The 13,129-nt window shown below is 35.3% G+C and overlaps 1 protein-coding gene across 5 annotated transcripts in view; it reads right to left on the bottom strand.

Moving 5' to 3' along the window:
* Positions 1–1,532: 1,532 nt before the first annotated feature.
* Positions 1,533–13,129, bottom strand: part of LOC110463291 (angiomotin-like) — a 46,375-nt gene continuing 34,778 nt past the window's right edge. For all 5 annotated transcript variants that reach the window (XM_021517816.1, XM_021517800.1, XM_021517792.1 and 2 more), the window contains exons 3-14: positions 11,733–12,378; positions 11,492–11,618; positions 11,064–11,208; positions 9,258–9,295; positions 8,937–8,988; positions 8,584–8,729; positions 8,124–8,270; positions 7,867–7,995; positions 7,312–7,472; positions 6,840–7,063; positions 6,557–6,648; positions 1,533–6,287 (exon numbers count right to left, since the gene is read on the bottom strand). In XM_021517816.1, the coding sequence (XP_021373491.1) occupies positions 6,237–6,287; positions 6,557–6,648; positions 6,840–7,063; positions 7,312–7,472; positions 7,867–7,995; positions 8,124–8,270; positions 8,584–8,729; positions 8,937–8,988; positions 9,258–9,295; positions 11,064–11,208; positions 11,492–11,618; positions 11,733–12,378 (1,958 nt within the window). In that variant the 3' untranslated portion in view covers positions 1,533–6,236. The remainder of the gene's footprint in view (positions 6,288–6,556; positions 6,649–6,839; positions 7,064–7,311; positions 7,473–7,866; positions 7,996–8,123; positions 8,271–8,583; positions 8,730–8,936; positions 8,989–9,257; positions 9,296–11,063; positions 11,209–11,491; positions 11,619–11,732; positions 12,379–13,129) is intronic.

Below are 13,129 nucleotides of genomic sequence, written 5' to 3' on the forward strand. Positions count from 1 at the left end.
AGTTTACTACACGCACTAAACTGTATGATAAACAAGACAGTTTACTACACGCACTAAACTGTATGATAAACAAGACAGTTTACTACACGCACTAAACTGTATGATAAACAAGACAGTTTACTACACGCACTAAACTGTATGATAAACAAGACAGTTTACTACACGCACTAAACTGTATGATAAACAAGACAGTTTACTACACGTACTAAACTGTATGATAAACAAGACAGTTTACTACACGTACTAAACTGTATGATAAACAAGACAGTTTACTACACGTACTAAACTGTATGATAAACAAGACAGTTTACTACACGTACTAAAATGTATGGTAAACAAGACAGTTTACTACACGTACTAAAATGTATGATAAACAAGACAGTTTCGATTTTCTTATCACGATATTTCCTTTACTTTATATTAACAACCCTACTTCACAATCGACAGTGTTGACGTGTCGCAGTTGTTTAGAAACCTTGCTATGAATGTAACGATCTCCGAGATAAACGTTGATCGCTGACGAAACAATTTGCAGCACAGAAACTAGCCTCGTCTGTCTATACACTCAATATTATGTTCTGGGTGTATTGACAGAGGAGGCAAGTACCTGTGATGCGTTGCAACGTTGAAAGATGGAGGTTGATGAAGACCAATGGACGAGTTTCATGTCCTGAAAGCGAAATATTCTACATCTTCGTGCGAGATGAACGTTGGTGTTGCTGATCATGTTCGTCAGTGTTCCACATCCGTTCGTTAGTGTTCCACATCCGTTCGTTAGTGTTTCACATCCGTTCGTTAGTGTTCCACATCCGTTCGTTGTAACGTTTACAGTGCCAGTTCTCGATTTGAGGACGTGCCTTTAACTGACTTTGACCTAAATTTACATGTTTGGTGTCTTCAATGAGGCAGTAGACGCTTATTCTTCGGGAACACCTGGTCTTGAATACCTTATAATTTTCCATTGATCTTTGTGTAAAACTTTGGGTTGTTCACACTTTTTTCTAGTTAATTGATTTTTAATTCGAATGTTTTTTGGCACTTCATCCTCCAATTGTTTTTTTTTATTCGGCCTGTAGACTGATATCCAATAGTGAGAATAATCTATATATTTCTTTCTACTAAATCTTGAAAAAGCTTTACCAAAAGTAAAATGGAGAAGAGAAAATTGTGTCCTTCCAAGATGGCAGACATTCCGAATTGACAATCTGTGTTGAAAAATTAAAGTACATATTGCAGTAATACTTATGTCATTTGCGAACCTTCAACTTTAAACTTTGTTCCAGCACCACATATCTGTTCCAGCACCACATCTCTGTTCCAGCACCACATCTCTGTGCCAGCACCACATCTCTGTTCCAGCACCACATCTGTGCCAGCACCACATCTCTGTTCCAGCACCACATCTTTGTGCTTATTACGTTTTATTTAATCAAAACAAATTCAAAGAAATCGAATCAAACGTAGTCAAGCCGAGTGTTGTGTATGCCAGGTTTTATGGAACATACAAATTAAAACTAACAAAGATAGGTATCTTTTAATATTCATAGTTTATTGGTATCATTCAAATTATCAACAAAATATTTACATGGAGGATCACAGACCAGCTGATAAGGTATTTTGTACAAAAACTTGGCACATTTGAAAATTTACCTGTAGCCAGGTGTGACGAACCTCGCAAGCTTGACAGATAATAAGGAGTGAACACCAAGCTAACGAAGCTCCACACACCTGGCAGGTGTATATACAAAATGGGGGAATAGTTCTCACAATGGTATGATGCATGTCATTATGGCTAATATAAATAATAAATAAACTTGATCATGCTTCTATATTCCATACTTCTTAATTTCTCTTGTTCTTGTCTTGTTTCTTTTCTCTCTCTATCTTCTCTCTCCCCTTTTCTCCATGCATCACTCTTGCTTTCACTCATATGAACTTAAGTTGACATACATTTTAGAGAAAATACTATTCATTCAAAAACAAACAAAAAAGTTCAATTAAATGAACTGTTTCAATAATGAAGTATTAAAGGCTTAAATGAACTCTTCATGAAAAATACTTGATGATGTAACATTTGATTTTAAACAAATGAATATTTCATGAATAACTGAATATGGTCATAAATAGTTTTATACTTCAACAACTATTAATAGTACTCCAATGCTAATGTATATTGTTCAAATTTTAAAATTCCATATGAAGATTAAAATGGATTTAAATCAAATAAAATCGTTAAGATAATAAGCCCCACAGGTATTTTGGCAGTCCTCACTGCATTTTTAAGGGTTTAATTTGTCTCATGCTGGCCTGAGTTTTTTGAACATTTGCCCATCTTTTGAGAAATCTGTCACGGTTCTTAACCAACCTAAACAATGTGGCTCAAAAATGTAACCTTCTATGTAAATACTGATAGAATCGCTGAACATGTTACATATCGCTGGTTTTGAATGGCTTGACAAATCTTCTATCAGTGACTCACTGGTACAGATCTTAAATCGGGGTATTTAATCTTGTTGATTCTAAAAATAATATTTCAACTATTTCATAACCTCAAATCCACCAGACAGGAATACATATTAGTTATGTCTTTGCTCCAAAAACCAAGCATAACAATGTCATGACAGACTGTACTTGGTGTTGTTAGCATACACACCTGCTCAGCACAGAACTCTGATCTACCTTCACAGAAATACTGAACGCTAGATCATTAAAATATTCGTTTTTTCTTGAAAGTCTGCATAAGTTGAAGTTTAGTAGTGATACAAGAATTTTAGAATGGAATGTAGCTTCACGCTAGATCCGAGTTATATCTATAGATCTATCACCGACGTCTGATAAAGACGTAAGGTATCCCAACCTAGACAACACTACATGGTGTCTTAGACCATTTCATTACCAGGGACTTCAAACTATTTTAAAATGCTATTTTAAAGTGTGTACACACCAAAAAATTAAATGCTAGGCTTGGAATCAAAAACATTTTTCCATTGTCCAATCAGAATGAAAAATATGCACAAACATACTAGTGCCTTATATTTTGAGGTTCTTATGGAAAAATCTAGAGAATGTATTTTGGGACATTTTATGACAAGTTGTATGACTAATCAGAGACCACTGTGCCGTGTGTACATGACTGGTTTATAAGTTACGACATACAAGTGTACACGAAGATTACCTACATAATCTATACAACAATATAGCACCACATCAATATTGTGTTCTATATGTATCAGTATTGCACATAAAACCCTAATTAACAGGTGTGAACAGGTGTAAACACCATTTAACACTCACAACTTGTTCATACATTATACAACCCAGCTCACGAAACATATAGGTGTCTACCGTATTTAACTCTTTAGAGCCCTGGAACTTAGTCCTTATGTTGAAATTAGTACGAAACTTACTCTTAAACATTACTGTAAATGTGACGATTACATTTTTGTTTCGGGTTATATAATGGGCTATCTATAGCTAAATACGGTAACGCCAGTAGCGATAATGGGCTATCTATAGCTAAATATGGTAACACCAGTAGCGATAATGGGCTATCTATAGCTAAATATGGTAACACCAGTAGCGATAGTGGGCTATCTATAGCTAAATATGGTAACGCCAGTACCAATAATGGGCTATCTATAGCTAAATATGGTAACGCCGGTACTGATAATGGGCTATCTATAGCTAAATATGGTAACGCCAGTACCGATAATGGGCTATCTATAGCTAAATATGGTAACACCAGTACGGATAATGGGCTATCTATAGCTAAATATGGTAACACCAGTAGGGATAGTGGGCTATCTATAGCTAAATATGGTAACGCCAGTACTGATAATGGGCTATCTATAGCTAAATATGGTAAGGCCAGTACCGATAATGGGCTATCTATAGCTAAATATGGTAACGCCAGAAGTAACAAGGAAACAACGACAGTTTTCCGACAAAGCACCCACTAAAAATATCCTTCTGGAAAAACATTTGATAACATTCCAATCTATAGTATGAGCGTAAATTTAGAAAGATATTTTAGAAACACTCAATTTGAGCTACCATCAACATGAACACATTTTCAAATGATTTCACATCATTGAAATGCTGAATGCTACAAAATGGAGGCAAACTTAACGTGTCTTAATGATAACACGATGAAGTTTAGTCTGAAAGATGAAAACATGTAACACAGTTTTCTAAAATAAATTTTCAAAATAACAATAACTATATATGTTAATGCAAAACAAATGTCACTTGTTGCTTAAGAACGTATATAAGTCTACTGCTTAATATCAACAAAGGTCAAAGGTTAAACCTCAAAGTTCAAAGGTTATAGTTCAATCCTTATGGCGAAATATACACCATATTCCACAAATCATAATGACAACAAAGAATTATTAACAATACAAAATTTGCATGGCTTCAACATAATGAATTCCTTGTTCAGACACAGATGTTGATAGTAATAGATGTCAATAGCCAGTACTGTGTACTTCCAATTCAATGTCCAGTTTCCATCTCCCTGTACATTATCTCTACTGAATGAATAAGGAACTATTTACTCTTCAAGTGACACAAACGACACACATGTCACACATTGTAATGTTAGACATTAAAACATGCAAAGTATTGATGCATTTTTTAAATAATTTCAAAATCTTATATGATGTTTGTTATACATATCATGTTTGCCAATAAAACAGTCCCCACATCTGTAAAACATATGGAAGACATCTATTTTCTTAATTTCTACAGATCATGCAATTCTAATAGGTCAAAAATATTTCCGAAAACTTTAATTTCATGAACATCATAATCTGAAACAAGTTCAACTTGTTTCATATTTCAGCATATTGGTCTCAATGAATGGCTTAGGAAAATATAAATATGATTGTATCAAAAATCTCCATACTGGAATGCTTAAAATGTGTGCAGCATCAGGTCGGGAAAACAGTAATGTCAACCACTGACAATTTACACAAAAACATCTTGCAATTTGTTTATCAAGTATTACCAATCACAGATGTTTAGCATTGTGACTGCAACCCAACTTCACAAAAGCCAGATAAACAAAGCTATGGTCTGGTGGTAAGCATGGTTAACACTACTCCTCTCCAAACTCTCACGAAAACTCTCATGGGGTGTCTTTTATTGTCAGGATTACATCCTGCGAAAATTCCAAATTATTTGTTTTTCACCTTTCAAAATTTTCATTGCTTTTTTGCGAAATCTTGTTATTGTTATTTACGTATTTCAGAATTAAAATTCAAATGGAAACATTTAATTTCATTCGAAAAAATGGTTTGGTTTTTAATCCCTTAACAGAAATATGAATTCATTTTAAATCAGGATCTCATATATCAAAGAGTTCATTTGTAAACGTAGTCAATGCTATTGTAAGGTTTCCAAAGATGAAGATTTCTTTGTCACAAGGGCTGTTAAATCTTACACATTACACTCTCAGCCGCTGGCACTTTTGGTGAAAGTTTAAACTATTCTGGCATTAAGGATTGGTATCCAGAATTCAAAAGCTGTAGCTTCTGTTTTGTTCCAACATAGCTTCTTCTTAGCACTAAAAACTGTTTCACCTTCCAATGGCCCAGTAGTATACTGTCAAAAGATCTATTTTGAAAAGCTTTGTTTGATGTTGTAGTTCATGCCTACTGCTTCTGATACTTCATCGTGATGGGCACTGAAGCTGCTAAGCAGGTTCCAATGCTTCAATCAGCTTACGAAAAGGCTGCTATTCCTGTTTGACAGTCACTAGTCAGCTGTTAAGGTTTCTTAAGAACCTGGCGAACTAATTCACTGCTAGGCAAGTTTCCTTGGTAACTGTCAAGTGTTTATACACAGGAAACGAAAGCCTGGATGGATACAGTTGCTACCTCTCATCGGACTAGAAGAAACCAACTCTGTCTCTTGTGTTTGCCCTGTCATCACCGAGGGAAAACAGCAAACAGGTTTCCAGCAGGTGGGTGGTCACCAAGGGAAAACTTCAAACAGCAGGTCTCCCAACTCCTATCTTTTCAGGTCAATTGCTAGGCACCAGGCAGTCACAAAGGGTTGATTTAGGGATGTTTTGTCCCTCACATTTCCCAAAAGGTACTTAGGGTTGGCTTAAAAGAGCTGTGTCCCTCAGATCAGCACAAAGGTGCACGAAAGGATTGTTAAAGGACTTGGAGTCCCTTTAACTAGCAAGACCTTGCAGGGGTACAAAGGGTTTTTAAGTGACTTAGAGTCGCTCAAACTTGCCAGACCTTATCACCTTCATCATCTGATGAATCTTCCTTATCCTGGAAAAAAACAACCACACACGTTAAAATGAGAATCAATGAAAAAATGAAAACCTTCTTTAATTGCAAAAGTACTTTACAATGCAAAACACCTCATAGATTCTTGAATAATAATAGTTGAAATATTTCTACTGAGTTTTGTTGAAGAAATAAATACTTGCTCAATTCCTGAATATTATCTTTTTAAACTGATATTTTGATAGCCTAATTAAAGTATGAGACTATTTATCTATATCCAGTTAAGCAGTGTTAAATATATGCAAACTTACCTCAGACTTGTTATCAGGCAGGACCAAGGAGTCCATCAAAGTCTCGCAGTCCAGTGAAAATTTTCTGCCTGTTTCTAAGGCACTTGTACTGCCTGTAATCGAAAAAGATTCATATGAAAATGCTCTCAACACAAATAATAAATATTGGTTGATAAAAACTTGGTTAAAATCAATGGTTCTTTCTTATCAATATCAATTAATAATTAATTTTTGGGAGCTTCTAACAAAATGTTATACTGATGTACAGGTATTAAACAAAAATCATTACAATATGTTACCACACCTGTTTTGAAATGACGGATCATTGGAAAATCCCGATAACTGTTGGTGTCCGATTGGCTACCCTGGCGTGTAAGTGTTCCAGTGGCTATAAGAGAGGGGCGTGGCGAATGAAGTGGTGTACAGTAATTGAGTGTATGTACACTGCTACTTCGTGTCATGGGTGCTCGCTGAAACACTCGAATCATAGCATCCTTCTCAGCAAGTTGGGTCTGCAAGGATTTCACCCTGATGAGAGAAAAACATTATTTTATTAAAAAGGCTCCCTTATAATGATCCTTTTTATCAACATTTAATTAAATAGACAGAACTTCAATAATAAAGCTAAAAAGGTTTACTTCTAACATCCTTATTGTAGATTCCAGTTTACATTATGAAGCAAAATCTGTGTTCTTCAGGAGAAATTTTTCAAAATCTTAAAACACTCCGAATGAATAATTTCTTAAGTAAATAAATTTCTCCTACAGTTGACTTACTTTGACTCGAGTTCAGTGATCTGTGACCGGAAAACTTCTTCTACAGGGCCCACCTTGGGTGGAACCTGTAGTCTTTCCAAGTCAAACGACCACTGGTCTCGGAGTTCAGGATTCTGCAGGGTGAGCTGACGCATGTTCTCCTCCAGGTATTTCTGCTCCCACTGAAACATAAATGATGAAGGTTAGTACAATGGTGTCTACCTTAATTGTAACGCATTATTGCAAGTTCTCAAAAGCTTTCCAAGAAGTTAATTTATCATGGAAAACAGTTAAATGCAGCATATATGTGTTAATGCAATTTCAGTTTAAAGATTTAATTAATGAATTGCCAAAAAAAGGTCTAGTAATTAGATATATGCTTAGATATATGCTATTTCACACATTATACAGTGACTTGTTTTAGTTATCTCCCCTAGTTTCCAGGTAATAAGTGTTATCAATGCTGATCATTTTCATTCATTAAAAAAATACAATGTATAATTGTTTATTTTGTAACTTTTAGGAATTGGTCCATAAGTCTGAGAATTCAGCCTAAACATCTCACTTTATATTCACCTTAACAACTTCTGTTTCAAGTTGCAAAATCTTTGCTTCTTTCTCGTTAAGAAGTCGCTGTAGGGAGTAGATATTGTTCAACTCTGAGGCTGTCTCTTTTCCAGGTTCTGTCTTTGGTAATGCACCATTCTGTCAAAACGAATTTTAAATCATTCAATTGATCATATATGAGAAGTATTTTTTTGTTAGAATATGTCATCAATGTGGAAAATTGGAAAACTGGTTATGATTACACTTGACTTGTTAGCCTTCATTACCTGCTCTTGTGTCTTGTTGAGTTTCTTCTCCAGGTTCGTCCTCAGCTTCGTCTCCATCTGTTCCCGCTTCTCACATGTTGATTGTAGTAACGAAAACGCTCGCTGTAACTGGTCAAGTCGCTCCATCTGGACTTGCTTCACACAACACTGAAAAATTACAGGAGGAAGTAGATTATACACTGGATTTTTATTTATGGTCAGGTTATAAATAGATTCAATATCATGGAAATATGTAGTTTGCTTTGGACCGTCTTCAAAATTCCAGGTGTTGCACTGACTTGCATTCTCTGAACCTCTGGAATAGCTAACTGTGTGCATTGTGTCACCCACAAGCCTTTAATTTTCCTCATGACATTCTAGGTGGGGCAGAGAATGTAAGTGTAAACCCTAGAATATCAGGGATGGCTTTGGACGAGATGGCCGACTGGCTACAAAAGTTAGACGTTATTCAGTGGCTTACCTCCTTCTCCAGCCGCACAACATTAGACTGAGCGTTTGTTAGTGCACCGTCTAAGATATCCAACTGGTCAGTCTGTCCTTGGACTGTTGTCCGGAGTGTTGCTACCTCAAGCTCAAAACGGTCACGCTGATTTTGAAGTTCTTTGTCTGTAGACAGAAAGGTCAAGGTTAAAACAGAGATAAAATACAGAACTATCAAGAATAATTATTTTATCGTTAACATTTTCCTACAAACAACTCTGAAAGTATGACTGGTGACAATTTGAGAAATGAAAGAGTTTCGTGTAAGTATGTTTCCATATGTCCGAGTCGGATTGAATGTTATAGTTTCGCTAACATATCATGAGAACTTACTTTTTGCCAACAAGGCTGATGTTCCTTCATCTCTGTGTGCTCCTAGACTGGGCTGAACAAATAAATTAGGATTTTTATGAACATATTGTAATCATGCAAACTAGATCTAATTCGATATTGATATAAATATAAAATTACAAATATTACTGTCAATTTCTTGTTTATATTGTTTAAGTTTCATTGTTGTGAGTTTTAAATATTTCAATAAACATTCATCAAATATTATTATTTCAGTAAAACTATAATTGGAATTTCTTTGATCCCATTGATGAATTTTATTTTCTTGACGAGTTCATTTAATTTTGAATAAATGACACTTACCTCACTATCGGAACCCTGACTAGATTTGTCTAATTTGTCTGTAAATAAGAAAAGTTAAACATTAATTCATGAATGGGTCTAAACTACATTTAACCATATTTGGGTATACACACAAATAAATATATCAATTACACCTGAATTAGCTATCGGAAACGTTTACCTGTACACAATGACAATTAGCTATCGGAAACGTTTACCTGTACACAATGACAGACTTGCTGACAGTGTTTACAACAAGATCATACACTACCATTGACTCACTCAGAAAAAATGTCCGAAATAGTTCTTAAGAATTTGGGGTAAATACTATATGTATACATATATACATAGTACAGCTGTTATTATATAAAAGTTCAAAGGTTTTTGTAGTTTGTTCCATATTTGTATTACCGGGTACATTCAGTCAGAAAAAATAAAATGATCACTGATCAAGAATTGAATTACAAATAAATTTCCTTAAATAAATGTGTAATGGGGTATGACGATTTGAAGACCTCCATCTTATTATTAACAAATTAATCTAAAAATAAATCCCTTTACAATGCGATGTACAAAAATCAGTTCAAAGAATGTGTTTCCGATGTCCCATTAACATATGAAGGTTTAATGGTGCATAAAAAACATCTGCCACTAACCTCACAGCAGAATAAATTTCTTTACAAAACTGGGTACAAAAGAAAAGCAATTTATTCTTTTTGAAGGTTTTTACGTAGAACCTGGACTCTGTTCTACATTCCATGTAGCGGTGTTTTTCAAAGGCTAAAATCCTTATCACAAGTTGGCCATGTTATTACACAAAAGAGCCTAACGATTATAGAGCGGAGAATGGAGTTACAGTAGGCAACATAAAGGTGGTTGAGCCGATCCTTGTGTTCAACCAAGTGTGACAGACATAATACACCAGACATTCCTCTCTAAGCAATTCAATGTCCTGTTGTTACTCTAGCTAATTCAAAATATCCTATACAAATAAATTCCTCCTTTTAAATTTCATTTCCTTTCCTTCCTATTTTGTAAAATTTCCTTTCCTTTCTGTCTGATTTTGTTCTGATCTATTTTTTAACTCATTTTAACACTAGAAAGTGGAATCAAACACGTGGTTGAAATAAAAACACGCCTTGGTGTAAACTTATTTGTACATCATTTTGCGATACACAGACACTAAATAGCTTCTAATTCACAATTCTCAATCTCCCTTCTTATACTAATTCATAATGAATACATTAAAACTATTACAATGGTACATATATTGAAAAGAAGAATAACGAAAGAAAAATAGAGAAAGAAATGCAACATTTTTTACAAAGACAATTCATCATCACATACAGTAAATAGCTACCAGCTGCAAACTGCATTCAGCTTTTCAGTATATTGTAATGTGTATATTGTACAAACTAGACTGTAACTCAGCAGAGATAAATGTTCAGTAAGGATGTATACCAACAGCACGGGAGATCTTATGTTACAATCCACACCCTCGTTCTGTCATTTACATCATCAAATATTATAATTACAGGTAAATAGGCACCTTGTCTGACATTCCAACACCAATTCTAATTACCCTACAAGCTAAAGTGGAACAACCCAACACAATAAACGGGTCATACCACTAAGACTACCAGGTGATGTAGATTATGATTTTTCTAAACCTTACATACCTGATAGTTGTCTCTGAATATTTATGCAAATAAGCCAGGTGTTGGGACATATCATTTACACACTTTTTTGAGGTTTTATTTTTAGCTTTTTTAATGTTTTAAACATCCTCCTCATCACCGTGATCAATCATTAAGATAAATACCTTACCTTTAAATGTCTTGTTCTGACAGACTAATTTCCTTATTTGCTCCTCAAGTCGCTTTTTCATCATTTTTTCTAATTTCTCGCGCTTCTGTGAAGACTGGACTAAAGACTCGTATGCCTCATGAACTTTCTGGATTTCCATTTCAAACTGGTAACAAAGCAAAATCAGAGTTCAAGTCTTCTTTAAATCTTCACTATTACCAATATGTATATATGCAATTTTATAAATCATATATTTGCACGGAAATTTTCACTGTTGAATACACATATTTCAAGAAGAAAGAAAAAATCATTCTACCAAAAGTCAACAAAATGTTTGACTTTAGAGTCACATGACCTCTGGTAAAGAAAAACAAGAATCAACATCTCGAAAAAATAATTCAGTTATCCAAAAGAACACAAATTTCTGTCGCCATATTTTGAGGACTCACCTTTTGAAGTTTGGAGACTTTTTTACAATAAATATTTATGTCTTCCCGTAATCGTTTGTTTTCCTCTGTCAGAATTTCGACCATGTCTGTCGTCCGAAGAGGGTTAAGCTCATGAGCTACAGGTTGACTGAAAACAAAAACAAAATATTTTAATTTGAAATTCCCAAAACAGCAATAGCATTGTGCATGAATTGAGAATTTTATTTTCAAACTATCTTAAACTTCATAGCAACATATTCACCTTGGTCTTGGGAGAGGCGAGTACTGTAGGTTGGGTTGTCCTGCTAATGCTTCAGTGTTGTGCGTTTCCCAATATCTGTGCAGATCTGGTTGAGAATGACATGATTTCATTTCCACCGATTCAACAGTTTCATACGACCTTTTCATTTTTGTTCTGTCCATGTTTTCGTACAATCCGTTTGCTCCAGGGTACTGTGGTGGAGGCGTTAACGTTGTAAAATATGCTGCCTGTAACCCTGAGTTTGTCGTTGGCTGTTGGTTAGACCCTACAAACGCCCAGTCTGTATTTGAACACAAATGTGACTCTCCAAAGTCCTTCCCCCCCATACTGCTATCCCCACCCTTCTGTGGCAGGAGGTGAGGGGTTTGAGCCCAGGGGTAAAAAGGGCCACTGTTGAGATAACCCCGGTTATCCGTGGGGTGGGGTACCTGTCCATAGTAGGGCACACTACTTTGTTGTGTTTTGGAGTCGTGAGCGAGGCGTGCCATAATGCTGTATTCCTCGCTGCACTCTGTGTGGTGGTGGTAGGCGGGTGTGGCCGTTTCCTCCCCCTGAGGTTCTTGTCGCTGTGAAGACGATAAGTTTTCCATGGACGAAACCGAAACATCTGTACTCGTCTCACTCCCGGAGAAACTCTGTCGAAGACCTACAATCACAAATTGAGGTTTCATGTCAAACTGGAAGCAGCATAAAAATGAAACACAATATAGTACTTTAACAGTTCAGCTGGGACTTTCATTCAAAGTGCAAGCTTTTACTCTGTAATATTGAATAATAACAAATCTTTTTTATACTTTGGTTGACAGACAGACAAATCGGACAGACAGCTCTCAGCATTTTATCGATTTCAGTGCTGGAAATGCAATGCCATAAAACACCTTTTAAAGTATCACTTACCAGATATATCAGATTTTAAATCTTTTCAGAAATGCAGGATCCTCCGGAAGTGTCATAAACCTATTTTATTTAATACTAGCAGTATAAGAGATAAGAGGTTGTGATAGACTTTACTATTGTAAATTTTAACAGTGACAGTAAGGAAAACTATGTATACCATACCAGGTATTACTCAAAAATAGAACTAATGCTTTTGTCTTTAATTTTTTGGATAAGATTTTCTTTTTCTTTCTTACAAAGGAGTGGCTATCCTGGAAACCAACAATCCCAACAAATGCTAGACATACCTTTGTGTACATGTGTGTTTGTTCAGATATTCCAGTGAAGATGATGTGTAGTAAGTAGGTATGGAGTTGACTTTTTCATCATTTTTAGAAGTTATTTGGCATAAAATTATTAATATCAAACAATATTTTTTAACTACGACTTGACCAAAGCCAACCAAACCTATGGGATGTGGATGTTCAATAAATGCATTGATGACAGCAACCTGATATTTC

This window comes from Mizuhopecten yessoensis, unplaced genomic scaffold, assembly GCF_002113885.1.
Source record: "Mizuhopecten yessoensis strain PY_sf001 unplaced genomic scaffold, ASM211388v2 scaffold1501, whole genome shotgun sequence".
NCBI classification, from domain to species: domain Eukaryota; kingdom Metazoa; phylum Mollusca; class Bivalvia; order Pectinida; family Pectinidae; genus Mizuhopecten; species Mizuhopecten yessoensis.